At 38.5% G+C, this 22,865-nt stretch overlaps 2 protein-coding genes across 4 annotated transcripts; one reads left to right on the top strand and one right to left on the bottom strand.

Annotated features, from left to right (window-relative positions):
• The first annotated feature begins 476 nt into the window (after positions 1 to 476).
• On the top strand, positions 477 to 1,792 carry LOC309805037 (golgin subfamily A member 7-like). Its single transcript, XM_082622861.1, is given in 2 exon segments — positions 477 to 849; positions 851 to 1,792. Coding segments are annotated over 2 exon segments (408 nt in total). The 5' UTR covers positions 477 to 582; the 3' UTR covers positions 992 to 1,792.
• An 850-nt stretch (positions 1,793 to 2,642) lies between these two features.
• On the bottom strand, positions 2,643 to 22,458 carry LOC309804936 (uncharacterized protein C5orf47). Of its 3 annotated transcripts, none has more exons than XM_082622645.1 (5): positions 22,098 to 22,458; positions 9,068 to 9,153; positions 7,199 to 7,298; positions 5,687 to 5,725; positions 2,643 to 2,774 (listed from the first exon to the last, which is right to left on the bottom strand). In XM_082622645.1, the coding sequence occupies exons 1-4, from the start codon at positions 22,399 to 22,401 to the stop codon at positions 5,706 to 5,708; spliced, it is 510 nt and encodes a 169-aa protein (XP_082478771.1). In that variant the 5' UTR covers positions 22,402 to 22,458; the 3' UTR covers positions 2,643 to 2,774; positions 5,687 to 5,705. The 3 variants fall into 3 exon arrangements, with proteins under 3 accessions (XP_082478771.1, XP_082478770.1, XP_082478772.1); XM_082622644.1 differs by having other exon boundaries at positions 2,649 to 2,774; positions 5,661 to 5,725; XM_082622646.1 differs by lacking the exons at positions 2,643 to 2,774; positions 5,687 to 5,725; positions 7,199 to 7,298 and adding an exon at positions 8,232 to 8,574.
• Positions 22,459 to 22,865: the final 407 nt, after the last annotated feature.

The raw sequence follows: 22,865 nt of genomic DNA, 5'->3' as shown, positions 1-22,865 counted from the left end.
GTCCGGGAAGATCCCACATGCCGCGGAGCGGCTGGGCCCGTGAGCCATGGCCGCTGAGCCTGAGCATCCGGAGCCTGTGCTCCTCAACGGGAGAGGCCACAACAGTGAGAGGCCCGCGTACCGCAAAAAAATAATAATAAATAAATAATAATAATAATAATAATAATGTATCTAATTAAGGGCCTGGAAAGGAGAATGTCTCCTCTGACCTTTATCCAGCAATTTCCCTAAAATACTCCACATTATAATATAGACTCTGCATAAATTTACTAACTTTCCCTAGAATAAAAAGATGGCTTAAATAACTATTAAACGCCCAAAATAATTGTTGCTATGTAAATGGTAGGTCTTTATCATAATTGAGAAATTTAGAAAAAGTGAGGAAGCCAAAAATAATTTAAACGAATCCAAATTTAACTTAAAACAATTAAATCTATATGAAGAGATGAATAAAGCAGTGGAGGTGTAGGCGGTGCGACAGCCGCTGGAGGGCAGCGGAGGCGGGTTCGTGTTTCCCGGGCCGAACCGGGCTCTGGGGGGCGCGGGGCCTGGCCCGGGAGCGCGGACCGTCCTGTCCTCGCCATGAGGCCGCAGCAGGCGCCAGTGTCTGGGAAGGTTTTCATTCAGCGAGACTACAGCAGTGGCACCCGCTGCCAGTTCCAGACTAAGTTCCCCGCGGAGCTGGAGAACCGGATTGATAGGCAACAATTTGAAGAAACAGTTCGAACTAACCTTTATGCTGAAGCAGAGAAGCTCGGGGGCCAGTCCTATCTTGAAGGCTGCCTGGCTTGTCTAACAGCGTACACCATCTTCTTGTGCATGGAAACTCGCTACGAGAAGGTTCTGAAGAAAAGTCTCCAAATACATTCAAGAGCAGAATGAGAAGATCTATGCTCCCCAAGGCCTCCTCCTGACAGATCCCATGGAGATAGGACTTCGAGTTATTGAAATTACTATTTATGAAGACAGAGGCATGAGCAGTGGAAGATAAACCATAGGATTAAAGGCCCACCTCCAGCTGGGACCCTCATCTGTCCACCGGCTGACCGCAGAGTGTCCCCCACCTCCTCTCCAGAGCATTATTCCTTCCTATCTGCTGCCAGAGCCACGGTGCCATTCACTCCAAGGACTGACTTTGTAAAATTCCACACCTGGAGTGACGTCTAGTCGCTCAGCATCCACTTTGTGTCTCCAAATTGTGTAGGACTCTGTAATCTTTTGATTCGTTTTTGAGAAAATGCAATGAAGCATTTCACTGTTTTTATTCAAAGCCACTAATAAAATATGCAGTTGGTCAGCCCAACACAGTTTATTTCTTACCTGCCACCAGTGGCAGTGGTTCTCGTCATTCCTTGGGCTTCAGCAAGTCGTAAACTAGCCAGTGCTCAGTCTTACTCCCCCAAATTCATAAAACGCTTTTCTCCAGGATTTTGGTGAAGGGTGGGCTGTGTCTGGTTTTGCTAATGCATCTCCCAGATTTCAGAGAATTACCAGTTTTGCCATGACTCAAAGCTTAAAGATCAAGTTCTGCTGTTCAGTTTCTCAAACTGAAGCTCATTGGAAAAATAATGTATAATGTTACTTGTTTTATTATAGCAATTCCTGATTAAAGCAGTATTTAATGCAATTTCCAGGCTTTTGTTTTGGGTTTTTTTTTTTTTTTGAGAATTCTGTTATTACTCCATTACCTTGAACATTGGGAAGATGTGGTATGTGTTGCTTGTTCCTTATAAAAATAAGTAAGCACAATAAAGTGGATGTTAAACCATCAAACACAGATGTCCCTGCCGTGTCCCTGAATGAGCAAGTGTTAATAAATATTTTAATTATCGTTTTGTTATAAATATAACTTAAGGGAAAAAAATTGACAGGAATAATACTATATATTGCTAATTTTTAACTATCCCTACTGGCAAACCTTATGATTCCTAGACTTTCCTCATATACAGTATTCAGTGCACAGAAATATTATGATTGGTTCAAGTTCAGTAAGTTAAGTGATTTCCAACTAAAAGTCTCAAGTCTGGGTCACTGTTTCTAGTTCTTTTTGGCTGTGTGTTCTTAGTATTGGGACTTCCTGTGCCCTTCATCTTTGGGGTTTGAGAGCACTGTATTTGGGAGAAAGTTAGGACTTATACTAGGAGAGAATGAAACGGTTAAAAGTTTTACTTTCAGAGATATTGTAGGTGCTAATACTGGATTTAACCTTTCAGATTTAATTTCTTTTATGGGTCTGTTAGTTATTCAGTACATCCCATAGGTTTATGTAATATTTTAATTGTATGAAACTTGTTACTTTATAGCCTATAATAGTGTGTCTGTCTGCCTTTTAAACCCGTTGCAATAACTTTGCTGAAATATTAACACATTAGTAAAACTTTTCTTAAACAACAACAATAAAAAAAAAAAAACCAGCAGTGGATGAGGACTCATTAATAAAAGGAAAAAGTTCGCAATTTTAAATGCATGCAATTATATTGATATGCTAATTTAAATTTTATGTAAAATATTAATTTGAATGAGTGGGGAATAAGTATTAATTCTAAAAATAATACTTGTATGCATGTAATAACAATATTTAACTAAAATTTTTTATTAATTTGCAAAGAAACACTACTAATTGATAAAGAACATAGTTTTTTCTCTTCAACTATTAAAGTCCCAATTCCAACAAAACACATCAAAATTAACATATAATTATGATTCAATTTAAAGTTCCATCTTTAAACTCTTCATAATCTTCTTTGGTAAACAGATCCAAAAATAGGTTAACCCTAAATAAAAGATGACAAAATTGAATCTTGTTAATACAAAATGTCATAATCAGTAGTCACTGAAAAATTTTAACATTTCTAAAACTGCAAAGCAACAGTTAGCCACTCCCTGCATTTACTGTTTTGATTTTTACTTTCTCTAGTTGACCATAAAAAGCTTCTGATGGACTCAATATGTAACTCAAATTTTCTTCTCCACTCCAACTCCTGCCAATACCCTTGGTGACTTCAACAGCCCCAATTACAAGAACTGTGCCACAAAAAAGACAATATCACAGGCCTTTATCTCCAGGCCTCTCACAATCACTCACAAGCAAAGTCACTCACAAGCAAAGTCACAAGCACTCACAAGCACTCACAAGCAAAGTCACTTCAGCCACTCACAAGCAAAGTCATTGCTTGGATGGTCACTGTCATCACTTGGAACTTCTACTTTACTTCTAAGCGCTGGAACTCCTAAAATGTTCCCAGCTGATATACATATACTTCTATACCCCTACTTTTTTGTACCCCTATACTCTCACTGAACAAGGTCACTGTCCTCCTTTAAACTGTTGGTCCCTTGATCTCCCACAAGCTTCATTTGTATCCCCCCAAACTGACAATCATTTCTCTCATTACTCCTAATTAAACCCCTAGAATCCCTCTTCGATGGACTGAGACTTCCTCTTCATCCTAGATGTTACCTGACATTCTGTTCTCAGTCCTCTCCTCTCCCTCCATCCCCGCATTGAGGTTTCATCTGCACCTACTGCTAGAACTACATATGATCTTTATGCAGTATAGGTATCACACTGGATCTGACACTTCCAATTGCTTACAATTTTCACCTGGATACCTATCGTCTAAAATTGTACGTGCCAAAATAAAACTCAGTAGCTTCACAAAACCAGTTCTTTCTCTTGACTTATTTCTTATCTGCTCGTTCTCAAACCTTAGTATCATCTCTCATACTGCCTTACATCTAGTCATTTGTATCCTCTCCACTCTCATTAAGTGCATTTCACTTTTCCCTTGGACTGCTGTTACAATCCCTAGATTTTCTTGTTCACCTCTTATCTTGCCTCTATTCCAAACCTTTTTATAAAATGACACTGGATTCTTTCTAAAATGCAGATCTGATCAACCCACTGCTTTAAAATGTTCTATACTGATGATATACAAGATATTTGTGTAATTTCTAATTATCCTTCCATAAAATACTTATTAATTACAAAACGAAAAATAGTAACTATATATAGTGGAGAAATGGACATCTTAACCAATAGATCAAAGTTAACATCCTCAATAAGGGATAAATGAAAATCACATGACTCCAGATGTGATGTTCTGAGAAGGAAGTAACATTACTTATATAATGTTCCAGCCAAAAATGCAAAATATGAATCAAATCATGGGAGGTATCAGCAAGTCCAGAGGGACAGTCTGAAAAATAATTGGCCTGCATTCTTCAAAAATGACAATGTCATAAAAGACAAAGAAAGGTTGAAGAACTGTTAGAGATTAAAGAAGACTAAAGAGACATGACAATTAAATGTGATACATGACACTGGACCAGACCGGCTATCAGGAAAAAAATCCCATTAAAGACATTATTGGCACAAGAAAAAACTGGAATATAGACTATAGATTACATAAAAGTTTTATACCAGTGTTAAATTTCCTGAATTTGATAACTGTAGTGTAGTTATAAAAAAGATATCCTGGTTCTTAGGATATACACACTAAAGTATTAAGGGGCAATTCTTGATACACATAACACACAGAGAAAGAGAGAGAGGGAGTAGGATAATGATAAAGCAAAGTGGCAAGATGTAAAAATCGGTGAACACAGAACATGTGTTCTGTGTTCTGTGTTCTGTGGGTATTCTGGAGGTCTTTGTATTCTTGTGATTTTTATGTACATTTGAAATCATCTGGAATAAAGGGTTAAGAAAATGTTCCATGTTTCTTCATTGCCTACTGAACTGAGTACATATCCTTGGCCAAGTATCCATGTGAGACCATTTGAAACACATTCTCAGTACTTTGTATACCTTTCTTCACTATGACTACCTTAAACAAGCTTTAATCAAGCTGTATATTCCTAAACATTTTCTGTGACTCCATGAATTTTCTCATGTCCATGTCTTAAAGTATACTCCCTTCCCCCACATTCCCACTTATAAAAGTCTAATTTCCCTTTTCCAAAGCCCATCTTACTTACCTTTTCTACTACTTTCCAAACCCCACCAAACTGGGTGTAACCTATTCCTAAGAATTGAATGAGCCCAGATGATTAGTAAATCAGGGCACAATAGAAAAAAAAAAGTGGGGGGGAAGACATGCTCAGTTTAAACCATGTGGCATTTAAAAGTAACTGTAGAACAGCCTAAAGAAATTCAGAGGCACATGACCAGAGGTCAGAAGTAGGATAGAGATTTAAGGGTCATATACCCAGAAAGAGTAACTGAAGTTATAAAATGGGTGAGTTATCTCAGAATAAATATGTAAAGGGACAGCAGGACCAACAATTACTCCTAGGGAAGCATTTGTTATTAGATGGTAGCAAAAGGGACAAATAAAAAATACATAGAAAATATGGTCAGAAAGGTAGAAAGAGAACCATGCCATAGTCTTCAGGATAATAAGAAGAAAAATTTGAACAAGTAGTAGTAAAACAATATTAAATGTGACAGCATGTTCAAAAAGAAAAGAGAACTAAGCAGAGATATGAAAAAGAAAAAACATAAAACTTGGACCATAGAGAGAGTAGTTTCAATAGCATTGTGAATATGAGGCCCAAATGAAGCTTATTAAATTTCAACAAATATTTAATGAGTGCTTTCTATGTGTCAAACACTGGGTTTAAGGAAGGAAACAGGCTAGAATTAGCAATGGGTATACATTTTGTTATCTAAGTGGATTCTTACCAGAAGATGACAAGAAGATTCATCTTGTGTAATTTGAATCTAGGAACAACATAAAATATAAGGAAAATTCAAGTTGGTCTCTGGCATTGGCTTTCCCATTAATAAATATATAATAAGGAACAAGAATTATAATACATTTTTAAAATATAATTATTAGTTTCTATAATCAGGTTAAAAATTGTAATAAAAATAATGAATTACAAGGATACCTTTCATTTATAAGAGGCTATTTCTGGAAAACACAGCACATTATTTTAAATTGTTAAATAATCCTTACAAGATCACTTGATATTTAATAGAAGGCCTATTGCTGAGGCACAAAAGAACCCGACAAGTTCAAGGTAATGGCCAGAGCAAAATTAGATGTGATCTAGTATGTTTATTAGAGTAATTGGATCTGGATTAAAACTCAGAACAATGTCCAGGGTTTTTGCACATTTCTCTGCCTGTTCAAACATCTTTGTCACCTAAGAAACCACTGACAACTTTTTTCCTCTTAAATGCCCTCTGCTTCATTCTTCTTCTTAATTGGATAAGAAAAATAAAACAGAGTATCACTAATGTGAACATTAGTTCATGTACCATTGTTGCAAACAATTTATGCTATTATGGATGCAATATTACAATAACAGTAATGAGTTTCCAGTGTTACACTGCTTACAAAATGGCATTGTTTTAATTATCTTACGAAAATATTCTTCACAAAATCAAATTCTGCAGATTTACTGACTGTCAAAATAAAAGTTACCCTTGAGTTACTGCACTAAAAAATTATAGAAGCATTTGGCATGGTAATATATGTATTAGGACATGCATGTAAAGGAAATAAAATGCCTTATGATTTAGCAATTCATGTTACATAAATTTTATCCAACTTAATTGTTTGAGAATCCAGAACTTCCAATTACTTTTAATAAACATACTAGATTACATCTAATTTTGCTCTGGACACAGTATCAACTCACTGATGCAGCTTAAAACATGGTTTAATTTATGAATTGTTTTCCAGGAATGAAATAATGACATCAAGGCCATAACTCAAGGGCAGATTTTGCTAAACACATTAAATTGGACTGCAGCATCATGAAAAGGAAGTGACTGTGTGAAGCAACACAGAATTTATACTTCTATAATACAATTAAAATGTTTTTCTTCATCAATATGGATGAGTTTTGTAATCTGTATTAAAAATTTGGCATTTTAAAAAAAGTTGGAATTAAAATTCAAATTTAATAGACAAGCGTGTTCCCTTGGCTCAGTCAGTTCCAGTCAACATTCACCTTCTGCACTCTTCCACTCACACATACACCTGTGGTCTACTCTACACTTAATGCTTTACAATGCTTTGACTTTTCATTACAATGAACAGTGATAATATGGTAGCCTTTTTTCTATAGCTCTATACATTGAATGTGACATTTAGGAAAACTACTGGTCTAATGTAATCCAAAGGTAACTAAACTATTAGAGAAGCCAGTTCTCTTTAATACAGTGAAAATTGTGTTAACTTACTTTCACTACACAATTGTTGGCATTTCAGCCTAAGTCTGTATTTTTCATTTTCTTCAAGCATTTTAGAAATGACTTTGTATACTTCATTCCATACTGAAACCTTAAAAAGGCAAGCACAGTTAAGGAACACTGGGCAGAGAATCTGGACTACATCGTGATGTAGGCAATTGGGAGTGAGCCAACTGTGTCGCATGCCAGTTTAATATTATCATTATAAAGCAATATTATACTTAGAGATCTAAAAATTAAACATGATTGTTTTCCCATATTCAGTGAATTCTCTGATATCTTTTTCCAACTTTCTAGCATTTCCTCTCTGCAGTATTTAAATTAACTGTTCTGGTCGAAGGCAATGTCTTTCAAAGGCAATATCTAGTAAGTCCTATGGTTTCAACATACTCAATTTTGTTTCAAAAGGTAGTAAAAATAGTGAATTTCTATTCCTATGTCTATGTCTAAACCACTGGACAATGATATGATTTTTAATGTATTTTATTCTAGTTAATAATTAAACATTTTTCCTAGGACATACCAAAGCAAACTTACTAGAGAACATGAATATACTAGAATAGGAAGAATGGAGACTAGAGAAGCAAACAGATAGATCTAGGCTCAAATTCTGGTTTCACCACTTAACCAGTTGCTTGACATTGGGCAAGTGTTTTAATCTCATCTAGGAATAACTTCAAATACTGGATGATTAGAGTTAATGAAAAATATAGGTAAAGCACTTACCCCAGTGTCTGGCACAAAGTAGTTACAGGTAAATATTGGCTATTGCCCAAGAGGAATTGGTTCTTAGAAGAAAAATTTCTTAGTATAGTGGGAAGATTAAATGCTCACTCAAAATACACTTGCTGCAAGGATTAGTCACTTTGAATGCTATTTTATACTATACATGTATTAGAAATCAAACAAACTCAAAGCTCAGAGATAATATAATTTTATGTGTCATTATCAACTAACAATTTCTTTAAACTTAAGTGTAAAATATATAATGGTAAACAAAGATTAGTAGAGTAACTGATCTTGAATATGTTTAATTAGTTTTATTTATTTATTTATTTTCGGCTGAGTTGGGTCTTCATTGCTGCGCACAGGCTTTCTCTAATTGCCGCGAGTGGGAGCTACTCTTTGTTGCGGTGCGCAGGCTTCTCACTGTGGTGGCTTCTCTTGTTGCAGAGCACGGGCTCTAGGCACACGGGCTTCAGTAGCTGTGGCTCGCAGGCTCTAGAGCGCAGGCTCAGTAGTTGTGGTGCATGGGCTTAGTTGCTCCGCGGCATGTGGGATCTTCCCGGACCGGGGCTGGAACCCGTGTCCCCTGAATTGCAGGCGGATTCTTAGCCACTGAGCCACCAGGGAAGTCCCTTGAATATCTTTAAAACACTCAAAGTTACCATGACATTTGGACAGCCAGACATGAAAATGGTTCAGCATAAAGGTTCATGCTTGTCAGCTTTCCTGCTAGAAACCTGTACACCCCTTGCCTTTAAAAGAGCAATATGACACCAATATAGATACCTTTTTCTTTTCTGTGAAATCCATGATTTCCTTATGTAATACTATCTGAGTTTGTTATATTCTATGGAACATATATTTTCATGCTTTGAGAAAGCTCACAGTCAGCTACATTTTGATTAAAATGTGTTTTATATCTTCAAACACTGGAAGGACTATTCTTTATGGTTAATAAATATTTCCAAACCCAGTTTCATTACTGCTAAATTAATTCTATTTTCTCATCTCAGTAAATTAAATTTTTCAAAAGATGGCACTATTTTTAATGTCTTGAGTATCTTCACACGTTTGTATTTAGACAGGTTAATCTAAAATTCAAAATGTCATTCATTCCCCTTTACAATAATATACCTTTTTCTTTTTCTTCATTATTTTGGAAGCTTCATTCAAAGGTATGGGGAAGCCAAACTTTTTAGCTAAATTCTTCTGGGTTAAACCTAATTTAGAAAAAAAAAAAAGAGAGTCATAAGGTAAAATATCAAGGTCAGCACAGACTTTAAAGGATTCACTATCCTGAGAATTGACAATTATAAACGTCTCTTGAGCTCTCTTTGGGGATTTTTACACTTGTTGGTATATTTCAGATCACTAGATAATACCAGTTTACCAATTAGCTAATACTATATTGGAAAAAAATAAAACAAGGAAACTAAGGATAAACTACCTTGCGGGTGCCTAGGAGATCTCCTTCCTTTACTGATTTGAAAGGTGAGCCCCCAAAAGAGCAACAGAGTAAATAAATACCAAAAACCACATCTTGCCCCAGGCTATCTCTATAGTCTTTCTTCTCTGTTCAACTCCAGGTACACATTATGCTTCCAATTGCACAGGAGACCATGTGGTTCCTCAAATACATCTTGTTCTTTACCCCTCCCAGTCTTTGCACACGCTGTTCTATTGGGCTAGACCACTGTGTGCATGCATGCCTGTACACACACATATAGACATACACACCTGCCAGGCAAATGTCTACCTGCTCTTCAAGACTCAGCCCACATATCACCTCCTCTCTACAGCCTTCCCTCAAACACCCACAGCCCCACAAACAGCGGGGTAGACAGCACTGGTTCCAGGAACAGGTTCCAGGGACACTTTGTTCACAGCACTCAGCACACTTTTATAGCATGTGTTTATACTGTTTCCTCCACTAGGCTGTGACCTCCTGGAGGGGAAGTGTCACTGTGTGCCTTATTCATCTTCCTATCTCTGCTACCAGACACAGAGTAGGTACTAATAAAGGTTTGTCAGAGTGATAAGCTTCCTGACTCTACTCACTAAATCATGCTGCCTTCCCAAATATTAACTGTGAGAAGAAAACCTAAGGGATTGTGTGTCCAAAGACAAACCCGTACAACAATGAGCATGTGTTCCCTGAAAGCCTTTATATTTGTTCTCCTTTTGTCTGTAACACTCCATACATACCCCAACCATTCCCCACCTCATTCCTGCCCTACCACCACTCTATACCTGGCTTTCTTCTACTCCTCCAATACTTAGCTTTCCAGGGGTGGAAGGCCTTCTCGGATTTCACAAAGCACCCTATGCTCAGTTATCACAGGACTTATCACATTGTTTACTTGAGGAGTATGTTCTATTCTTCATTAGAGATCCAGTACTGTGTAAATTAAATACACAATAAATATGCTCTTTGTTGAGTGAAATAGAGTATGTTCTAAAATGGTATGTCCCTATTTAAAGTGATGAAGGGGAAAAACCTACAACCAAGATCACTCTACCCAGCAAGGATCTCATTCAGATTTGACAGAGAAATTAAAACCTTTAAAGACAATCAAAAGCTGAGAGAATTCAGCACCACCAAACCAGCTTTACAACAAACGCTAAAGGAACTTCTCTAGGCAAGAAACACAAGAGAAGGAAAAGACCTACAATAACAAACCCAAAACAATTAAGAAAATGGTAATAGGAACATACATATCTATAACTACCTTAAATGTAAATGGATTAAACGCTCCCACCAAAAGACATAGACTGGCTGAATGGATACAAAAACAAGACCGATATATATGCTGTCTACAAGAGACCACTTCAGACCTAGGGACACATACAGACTAAAAGTGAGGGGATGGAAAAAGATATTCCATGCAAATGGAAATCACAAGAAAGCTGGAGTAGCAATTCTCATATCAGACAAAATAGACTTTAAAACAAAGACTATTACAAGAGACAAAGAAGGACACTACATAATGATCAAGGAATCAATCCAAGAAGAAGATATAACATTGTAAATATTTAAGCGCCCAACATAGGAGCACCTCAGTACATAAGGCAAATACTAACAGCCATAAAACGGGAAATCGACAGTAACACAATAATAGTAGGGGAGTTTAACACCCCACTTTCACCAATGGAGAGATCATCCAAAATGAAAATAAATAAGGAAACACAAGCTTTAAATGATACATTAAACAAGATGGACTTAATTGATATTTATAGGACATTCCATTCAAAAACAACAGAATACACTTTCTTCTCAAGTGCTCATGGAACATTCTCCAGGATAGATTGTATCTTGGGTCACAAATCAAGCCTTGGTAAATTTAAGAAAATTGAAATCGTATCAAATATCTTTCCCAACCACAACGCTATGAGACTAGATATCAATTACAGGAAAAAACCTGTAAAAAATACAAACATATGGAGGCTAAATCATACACTACTTAATAACCAAGAGATCACTGAAAAAATCAAAGAGGAAATCAAAAAATACCTAGAAACAAATGTCAATGAAAACACGATGACCCAAAACATATGGGATGCAGCAAAAGCAGTTCTAAGAGGGAAGTTTATAGCAATACAATCCTACCTCAAGAAACAAGAAAAATCTCAAATAAAACACTAAAGCTTACACCTAAAGCAATTAGAGAAAGAAGAACAAAATAACCCCAAAGTTAGCAGAAGGAAAGAAATCATAAAGATCACATCAGAAATAAATGAAAAAGAAACGAAGGAAACGATAGCAAAGATCAATAAAACTAAAAGCTGGTTCTTTGCGAAGATAAATAAAATTGATAAACCATTAGCCAGACTCATCAAGAAAAAAAGGGAGAAGACTCAAATCAGTAGAATTAGAAATGAAAAAGGAGAAGTAACAACTGACACTGCAAAACTACAAAGGATCATGAGAAATTACTACAAGCAACTATATGCCAATAAAATGGACAACCTGGAAGAAATGGACAAATTCTTAGAAAGGCACAACATTCTGAGACTGAACCAGGAAGAAATAGAAAATATGAACAGACCAATCACAAGCACTAAAATTGAAACTGTGATTAAAAATCTTCCAACAAACAAAAGCCAAGGACCACATGGCTTCACAGGCAAATTCTATCAAACATTTAGAGAAGAGCTAATATCTATCCTTCTCAAACTCTTCCAAAATATAGCAGAGGGAGGAGCACTCCGCAGCTCATTCTACGAGGCTACCATCACCCTGATACCAAAACCACACAAAGATGTCACAAAGAAAGAAAACTACAGGCTAATTATCACTGATGAACATAGATGCAAAAATCCTCCACAAAACACTAGCGAACAGAATCCAACAGCACATTAAAAGGATCATACACCATGATCAAGTGGGGTTTATCCCAGGAATGCAAGGATTCTTCAGTATACACAAATCAATCAATGTAATACACCATATTGACAAACTGAAGGAGAAAAACCATATGATCATCTCAATAGATGCAGAGAAAGCTTTCGACAAAATTCAACACCCATTTATGATAAAAATCCTCCAGAAAGTAGGCATAGAGGGAACTTATCTCAACATAATAAAGGCCATATATGAAAAACCCACAGCCAACATCGTTCTCAATTGTGAAAAACTGAAACCATTTCCACTATGATGAGGACCAAGACAAGGGTGCCCACTCTCACCACTCTTATTCAACATAGTTTTGGAAGTTTTAGCCACAGAAATCAGAGAAGAAAAAGAAATAAAAGGAATCCAAATTAGAAAAGAAGAAGTAAAGTTATCACTGTTTGCAGATGACATGATACTATACATAGAGAATCCTAAAGAGGCTACCAGAAAACTACTAGAGCTAATCAGTGAATTTGGTAAAGTAGCAGGATACAAAATTAATGCACAGAAATCTCCTGCATTCCTATACACTAACAATGAAAGATCGGAAAGTGAAATTAAGAAAACACTCCCATTTACCACTGCAACAAAAAGAATAAAATATCTAGGAATAAACCTACTGAAGGAGACAAAATACCTGTATGCAGAAAACTATAAGACACTGATGAAAGAAATTAAAGAGGATACACATAGATGGGAGAGATATACCATGTTCTTGGATTGGAAGAATCAACATTGTGAAAATGACTATACTACCCAAAGCAATCTACAGATTCAATGCAATCCCTGTTAAACTACCACTGGCATTTTTCACAGAACTAGAACAAAACATTTCACAATTTGTATGGAAACACAAAAGACCCTGAATAACCAAAGCAATCCTGAGAACGAAAAACGGAGGTGGAGGAATCAGGCTCCCTGACTTCAGACTATACTACAAAGCTACAGTAATCAAGACAGTATGGTACTGGAATAAAAACAGAAATATAGATCAATGGAACAGGATAGAAAGCCCAGAGATAAACCAACGCACATATGGTCACCTTATCTTTGGTAAAGGAGGCAAGAATATACAGTGGAGAAAAGACAGCCTCTTCAATAAGTGGTGCTGGGAAAACTGGACAGCTACATGTAAAAGAATGAAATTAGAACACTCCCTAACCCCATACACAAAAATAAACTCAAAATGGATTAAAGACATAAATGTAAGGCCAGACACTATAAAACTCTTAGAGGAAAATATAGGCAGAACACTCTATGACATAAATCACAGCAAGATCTTTTTTGATCCATCTCCTAGAGAAATGGAAATAAAAACAAAAATAAAGAAATGGGACCTAATGAAACTTAAGATTTTGCACAGCAAAGGAAACCATAAATGAGATGAAAAGACAACCCTCAGAACGGGAGAAAATATTTGCAAATGAAGCAACTGACAAAGGATTCATCTCCAAAATTTACAAGCAGCTCATGCAGCTCAATATCAAAAAAACAAACAACCCAATCCAAAAATGGGCAGAAGACCTAAATAGACATTTCTCCAAAGAAGATATACAGATTACCAACAAACACATGAAAGACTGCTCAACATCATTAATCATTAGAGAAATGCAAATCAAAACTACAATGACATATAATCTCACACCAGTCAGAATGGCCATCATCAAAAAACCTACAAACAATAAATGCTGGAGAGGGTGTGGAGAAAAGGGAACCCTCTTGCACTGTTGGTGGGAATGTAAATTGATACAGCCACTCTGGAGAACAGTATGGAGATTCCTTAAAAAACCAAAAATAGAACTACCATATGACCCAGCAATCCCAGTACTGGGCATATACCCTGAGAAAACCATGATTCAAAAAGAGTCATGTACCAAAATGTTCATTGCAGCACTATTTACAATAGCCAGGACATGGAAGCAACCTAAGTGTCCATCGACAGAAGAATGGATAAAGAAGATGTGGCACATATATACATTGGAATATTACTCAGTCGTAAAAAGGAACGAAATTGAGTTATTTGTAGTGAGGTGGATGGACCTAGAGTCTGTCATACAGAGTGAAGTAAGTCAGAAAGAGAAAAACAAATACCATATGTTAACACATATATATGGAACCTAAAAAACAAAAACAAAAAAAGGTCATGAAGAACCTAGGGGCAAGACAGGAATAAAGACGCAGACCTACTAGAGAATGGACCTGAGGATACAGGGAGGGGGAAAGGTAAGCTGTGACAAAGTGACAGAGTGGCATGGACATATATACACTACCAAACGTAAAATAGATAGCTAGTGGGAAGCAGCCGCATAGCACAGGGAGATCAGCTCGGTGCTTTGTGACCACCTACAGGGGCGGGAGAGGGAGGGTGTGAGGGAGGGAGATACAAGAGGGAAGAGATGTGGGGATATGTGTATATGTATAACTGATTCACTTTGTTATAAAGCAGAAACTAACACACGATTGTAAAGGAATTATCCTCCAATAAAGATGTCAAAAAAATAAATTAAAAAAAATAAATTAAATGGCATGTCCCAGTTTGTGAGAAACATGCCACTGATTCTGAGTGGGGCACAGACATAGCACTAAGGAATATTAACTCACATGGTAAGAAACTCATTCCCTTTCTAGTTCTTTTTCAATCTTCTGATTACAGCTAGGAGAAAGTCTGAGTTTGGAGCTAGTATGTCATTAAGACTTTTCTGAGACTTGCTAATCTCTCTTTACGACTGCAGCAACCTCCAGCAGACAACCTATTTGGCTAGAATTTAATAATATTGTTTTACCTTTATTAGATTGTTTTTAATTAATTTCTATTTGTGGAAAATGATACATGTTTTCCACTGTGGTAATGATGTAAAGTGTTCTAAAAAGAAAATTAGTTGGGAGGAAAAAAATGCATTTATTTAAATACATTAAGTAAATGATAGTGCAGATGATGTACAGATATAACATAAGAAAATAACTTAAGTTTGGGAAACTCTGCTCTCCATATACCCATATGTATCCTTCCCTCTAAGTACCTACAACCTTTGGAATACTATACCAGCATCACATCCAAATGTTTTCTGTTTGTTAGTCTTACATAACCTAGACATATACTCCTTGAGGTCAAGATAGGAGCCGTCACGTCTATCTGTATTAGTTGGGAATATAAAATATGTCAAGGAGTATAGCAGATGGGAAAAAGAAAAAAGGCAAAATTTTTTCTTCCACTTATTTTGTGTACTTTACTGAGGCTATGGCTCCACTGTATACCATAGATTTTTGTCCCAGCTTATGCTTCAAATCTGCCTCTCCTCCTCTTTCCACACACTCTGACCCAGTCAAAATATACTTCTCCTTCTTCCCAAATCATTATCCATCCCTGATCGACACTCAGTGCTTCACTAACATGTTTTTCCTACCTGTAATCCCCTCCTATCTCAGAAATATGTGTAAATCTCATGGAGCTACTTCCACCACCACGAAGCCTTCCTTGATTTCGTCATCCCCAAATTATTCACCACCTCCAAAGCATTTATTTGTACCTCCACAACAGCATTCAACATCCTCTACTACATATAAATTATGGGTATGTCTCTCAAGTTCTGTGAGAACAGGGAACCAGCTTGACTTATTAGTCTTGTTTGAAACATTAGAAGAGTTACCTGACTTGGCTGCCCCTGGATTTCTAAACTATAAGACATCTCACAAACGGCTTAAAAGCTTATCTTCCAGAAGTGTCTGTATCTCTGATAACTTGACTCCACCATTCAAAAATCTGCAGTGACTATAAAATTAGAGTCACCAAGGCATTTCACAATGTGGTCCAAAACTAATTTTTCATTCATTCAATAAATATTTAGTGTATGCACTATGCGCTAGACACTGGGCTGATCACCTCCTCTTCCCTTAAGCCATTTCTGCTGAGTGTGCCAACATATACTGGGCACCTACTCTATACCAAACACTGTGCTAGGCATTCTGCATGCACTACTTCATTTAATCTTCACAGTAATTCATTAAAGTAGGAACTACTATCCCCATTTTACAGAAAGGGAAACTGAACATCAGAACAGTTAACTCACTTGGCCAATATTACACTGCTAGTAAATGAGAAAGCCAAGATTATGACTTTCTGACTTACAAGCCAATGCTCTTGATAATACCCACTGTCCCACTAGCAATTTCTCCATTCATTACCTTGATTTCTTCCTTCTGTGTCTCCCTTTTCCTGAACTACCAAAGCCCTTCTAAGTTGTCTCTCTTACAGCACTGATGTCTACCAGCTTATATTTCCATTATTCAAATTATTCATTTATAAGTCCCTTGAGAATAAAATATTTGTCTGATCTATCTGTGTCACTAGCACCTGACTTAGTGCCTACAGTATGGTACATGTTAAATAAATGTTACTGAATGGGTAAATAATTCACATTTGTTTCCAACAGAGAGCCAGACAAAACTATGCAATGAATGTCCACTTAATGTTAATACTAAATACATCCAAGAATGAGTAAAATCATTAAGCACTTAGTGATTTTACGCATTTTACTTAATGAGTAAAATCATTAAGCACTTAAGCACTTTCTGGCTTGACTGAAATGTAAGTCTACCTCAGGACCTCCTTCCCTTGACTCTATTCTTGGTTTCACAAGCACAGCAGAGTGGTCACCAAAGTTAATGGCTCCATCAGCCACCCAGCTGCCCAGCACACAAACTTCAGACTTGGCCTCAACCCATCCTTCTCCCTCTTCCAGCCAGTCATCAATCCTGTCCATTCTGCCTCCACTGCCACTGTCTTAGTTCAGGCCTTCTATCTTTCCACTTTATTACTGCCTCAAAACTGGTTTCTGGCTTCCAATCTCTCCCAATCCCACTCCCTCCCCGTTATCCTCCCTCCAGCTCTGATCATGTCACCCCTGCCACAAAGGAATGGCAAAAAATCCCCAAATTTCAGGACCAAACTTCAAAACAAACTGCATTATTGTTTGTTTCCCAGAAGAGAAGCCAACTAGAGGAAAGCCATTCTCAATCAGCACAAACCAGTTACAAGAGCACAAAGCTGGTTTCACTATCTCAGCTCTTTGCCATCCTGTTATTTCTACCTGACTTATGTGGGGATCTCCAACACTAATTCACGTATCCTTTCCCTTCCCCCATGAGCTTCTTCATCTGTTTTTCAATGTTCTTCATTTCCAATCCACTATCTTAGTGCTGGACTATTATTTGTCTCCTTGATCTGTTGGTGCTAATGCAATACCAGATCCATTTTATTCTTTCCTCACTTCCTGCTCTCCCCCCTTTAAAGGTGAAGAGCTCACCAACACCACCATACTCTCTCCAATTCCTAGAGTAAATCTTTTATCTGTTTTTATTATTCAAAGGAGGGGGAAACCTAGTGCTAAAGTGTCTTATACTACCCCTAAAATTTTTTAATCACCAGCACAGGGGCCAAAAATGACAAAAAACCTGAGTGCCTTTTAGCAATGCAAACTTTGGAGGAGCATGAAGTCTAAAATAGTGCCCCTGATGAAGGATCTCTGAAAAGCTTATTCTCAGGAGTCAATCAAGTTACACAGAATACAGTTTTATACTTCCAAATTATCAAAGTAAGTTTAAGTAAGTTAAATTATCAAAGTAAAATTAAGTAAGTTCTGAAAGGATACCAAAAAATATATTTATATATTTTTCAACTTGAGCTTCAGTCTTGCCTGCCTCCAATGCAATCTCCCCTATACAGCATGAACGAAGTAAATCTGACCCTATTACTTCTCTTGTTCAAAACCTTTCAAGGCAGAACTTCTGGGTAGCTCTAGACTATGTGATGGGGTCGGGGGAGAGGCAGGGTATAGTAATCAACTTCCCAAAATTTCTTCCCAAACAACTTTACATTACAAAAATTCTACACAAAACCACACCCTCAGCATTACTTGAAGACAGAGAATGATGAAAATGCAAAATAAATGTAAGTAAAATGAGAAAAGTCATTACATCGTGGCACTATGATCCCATTTGCTCCAACCTCACCCTAAGCAGGGCTTTCTGGCCAGCAAGGAGGAGAAAGGAGGGACTCTAGAAAAGGTGGCTGCAGGAGAGCTGGAGCAACCAACAGCAAGATGAAATCCACCCTAACTCTGAAAATACTAGAAGATAGCCAGGCAGATCACAGCACAGACTACAGGAAAGAATTTCAATGTGCGATTTAAAGGGCCAGACACCGTGAATAAAGACACAGACCTACTTGAGAATGGACTTGAGGATATGGGGAGGGGGAAGGGTAAGCTGTGACAAAGCGAAAGAGAGGCATGGACATATATATACTACCAAACGTAAGGTAGATAGATAGTGGGAAGCAGCCGCAGAGCACAGGGAGATCAGCTCGGTGCTTTGTGACGGCCTGGAGGGGTGGGATGGGGAGGGTGGGAGGGAGGGAGATGCATGAGGGAAGGGATGTGGGAACAGATGTATATGTGTGACTGATTCACTTTGTTATAAAGCAGAAACTAATAAAAAAAATAAAAAATAAATAATACTTAGAAAAATAAATAAATAAATAAATAAAAATAAAGGGCCAGACACCAAAAACGTGCACTTTAATGAGACTGATTTGGTTAAAGGGGCAAGCATGATTTAAAGGGATAAAAACAACTTAAAGGGACAGTCTTCCAATCTCTTGGCTTATGGAGGAGAAAAAGAACAAAAAGGAAAGCTCATAAATTAGGTCACAAAGAAAACATCAGTAACATGCATAAAGTGGAGACATTACAAACAACACTCTGATCACATGCAATAAAACTAGAGCTTACTAGGAAAAAAAAAAAAAGTCCTGGAAATTTTTGAAAAATTAAATCTATTAGGCAACTCTAGAGTGAAAGTGATAATACAAACTGAAATTACAAAAAAATATATTTTTAAATAGTGACAATAAATCCACTATATATTAGAATCAATGGGATTTAAAGTAGTGGTTAGAAGAAAACTCATTGCACTAAACACTTTTACCATTAAAAAGGAAGAAAAAAATTAAATTTCTTGCTCAAAATAAAAGCACAGAAAGAACAAAGTAAACCAAAAGAAAGTACACATAAGGAAATAATGAAGTTTTATCTTTATTATTTACCTTTATTATTGAGGAAGAGACTAGAAAAATAAAATACCTAATTAACAAATCAAAATCCTGTGTTTTTAAAAAAAACTAACAAAACACTGGTGAACTTGATCAAGGACAAGGAAGAAAGCACATACATCAAAAAAAAAATGAAAAGGGGGAAATAACCATTGAAACACAAGGAATTTTTAAAAATCATAAGACACTATTTTGCAGACCTCTATGCAAATAAATTTGGAAACCTAGATGAAATGGATAATTTCCTAGGAAAATACAGATTACCAAAATTGACCCATTAGAATTGGAAAGTGTACCAAAATTGACCCATTAGAGTTGGAAAGTGTAGAGAGACCAATTTCCATAGAAGATACAGAAAAAGTTATTAAGGAATTATCCCACAAAAAGCACTAGACCTAGATGATTTCACAGAAGAATTCTACCAAATCTTCAAATACCAGATCGTCTCAATGTTCTATAAATTATTCCAGAGCACTGAAAAGGAAGGAAAAGTTCCTAATTCCTTTTATGAACTAAGTATAACCTGATACCTAAACCAGATGAAGAAGTACAAAGAAAGAAAAACTACCCTGTCTCAAATTCCAATGCAAAAACCCTAAACAAATTATTAGCAAAGAGAGTCAAACACTATATTAAGAAAAAAGTACATCATAACCAAGTGGGATTTATTTCAGGAATGCAAAGTTGGTTCAATCTTAGGAAATCCATTTGTATCATACACCATGTTAATAAATCTAAGGAAAAAATATTATCTCCATAGATTTAGGAAAGCCTTTGACAAAATTCAACACCCATTCTTAGTAAAAACATTGAATAAAATTAAAATTGAAGAATACATTTTTTTTTTTTTTTTTTTTTTGCGGTACACGGGCCTCTCACTGTTGTGGCCTCTCCCGTTGCAGAGCACAGGCTCCAGACGCACAGGCTCAGCGGCCATGGCTCACGGGCCCAGCCGCTCTGCGGCATGTGGGATCTTCTCGGACTGGGGCACGAACCCGTGTCCCCTGCATCGGCAGGTGGACTCTCAACCACTGCGCCACCAGGGAAGCCCGAAGAATACATTTTAATGTTTTAAACATACAACCCCTTAGTCTTAAAGCCAATACCTTATTTAATGGGGAAATACTAGAGGGGTTTCCCCTAAGATCAGGAACAAGGCAAGAATGCTCACTATCTCCACTATTATTCAACATTCTATTCATGGTATTAGCCAGTGCAATCAGTCAAAAAAAAAAAAATCAATTGCAGGCATAAAAATGGGTTAAAAAGAAATAAAATTATCTCTATTTACAAATAATATGATAGTATACCTGGAAAATCATGAGCATTAATGACAAAACTAACTCAAATAATAAATGAATTCAGTGAAGTACTAGGATCAAAAATTAACGTACAAAAATCAATAGGCTAAGTGAAAGAAGCCAGTCACAAAAGCGCCTATATTGTGTGATTCCATTTATATGAAATAGGCAGAATAGGCAAATAGGCAATCCAGAAATTTGCAAATTTGGTATTTTCCAAATTTGTCTGTTGTCCAGAATAGGCAAATCTATGGAGACAGAAAGTAGTTTAGTGCTTGCTTAGGGCTGGGGTTGGGGGCAGTGAGGGGGCACGGTGAGTGACTAGTCGCTAATGGGTACAGGGTTTGTTTGAGGGGGTAATAAAAATGTTCTAAATTGATTTTGATGATGGTTGCACAACACTGTAAAAAAACATTGAATTGCCCGTTTTTAAGGTAAACTGAGCAGATTGTAAATTACGTCTCAATAAACTTTTTTTTTTTTTTTTTTTTTTTTAAGCACAGGTAATGGGATGGGTCCTCAAAAAGAGGTAGGACCTTTCCAGGTGATGGAAATGTTCTAGACCCTAATTGTGGTGGTGTATAACTTTGTCAAATCTCCTGAAAGTTGTTGGGTTTGTTTGTTTGTTTAATCAAGAGGCTTTATATACACAAACAATGAACATCTGGAGGCCATTACGGAAGAGGAAACCCCATTTACAACAGCAGGGAAGATCAAATACCTAGGAATAAATTTAACAAGATACATGAAAAACCGATAGAAGGAAAAAATTTAAATATAAAACATTCCTGAAAGACACAAAAGTAGAGTGAAAATGGAAAGACATCCTCTCCTCTCTTTTCAAAGAGGAAGTGACATCATTAAAGATGACGGTTCTCCTCAGGCTAACTTATAAATTCAATGAGTCCTGAAAGGAATATGGACACACACGCCAAGGCCCCCATCATTCTGAGGGACTTCAGTGGCTCCGTCCAAGAGCCTCCCCTCTCGGATTCGGATCTCGGACTGAACTCAAATGACCTTCACTTGCACTTCAGCGCCCTCTCAGGGCAACACCGAAGCGCAGGTCGGGCTTGTCTCTCAGCCCCCGGACGGACAAGAGGGCCGCCCACTGCCCGCGGCCAGGCGGGTGCTGGGCGCGGCGGCCTCTGAGCGACACTATGAGCCCCGAGCGGCCCACCGGGAGGGAGGCTGGCCGGAAGCTGACAGGGAGGCCGCGAGCTGAGAAGCCGACCGCCCTGAGACTCGGACCCCAGGCAGGACGGCTGCCGAGGAGGACGGAAAGGCGGGCTGACCAGCCGGCACCCTCCACAGGTCGGGGGCCCCCTCCCGAGTCCCCGCCCGCCCGGCCCTTCGCGCCACCTGCATGTGCCTCCTGACGAGGCCGGCTCCGCGAGCTCGACGCCCGCGCCGGAGAGGAGGCCGCGGGGTCCCTGGGCGGGGAGCCGGGGCACAGCTCCCCGCCGCCCGCGGCCCCCGGCACAGCCGCCCGCGGCTCCTCCCGGCTGCGGCCGGCCCCGAGCCCGGGCCTACACAGACCCTGAGCCCAGCGGCCGCCCAGCTGAAGGACGGTGCCGCACCGGTGCGAGCCGAAGCTAGTCACGTAGACGAAGCGTGCCCGGCCCCGTCCCTGCTCCCGGCCCTGCTCCCGGCCCGCCGCCGCCATCGCTGCCTTCTTCGCGCAACCGCTACGCAGTGCCCTCAGCGGCCAGCCCAGGGTCACTGGGGGCGGACGACGCACGGAGGAGGGGCCGACCTGGGGGCCAGACCACTGTGTGTGTGAAGGGGGGGGGCGGGTAGAGCTGAGGGGCTGGACCACTGTGCACTGTGTAGGGGGTGAGGGGCGAGAGCAGGACCCTGGGGGCGTGGGGGGCGGCAGGTGGGTTGGGGAGAGATGAGAGATGAGGGATGAGGGAACAAGTAAGGGAGTGAGAGAGGCTACAGAGACCGGTCACCCTGTGGGCAGCGGGAAGAGGGGAGTTTGGACCACTCTGCACGGAGTGGGGAGCAAGAAGGTGTTTGGTTGGGGGGTGGATGATGGACCACTCATCTGAAAGGTGGAGTTAGAGTTTGGAGACCAGATCACTTGGGGGTGGGGAGCAGACCATGACGGGCAGACCTCTCTGAGGA

The sequence above is a fragment of the Mesoplodon mirus genome (genome assembly GCF_964341445.2).
Source record: "Mesoplodon mirus genome assembly, chromosome: 5".
NCBI classification, from domain to species: domain Eukaryota; kingdom Metazoa; phylum Chordata; class Mammalia; order Artiodactyla; family Ziphiidae; genus Mesoplodon; species Mesoplodon mirus.
This window is presented reverse-complemented; position numbering and strand designations above follow the sequence as displayed.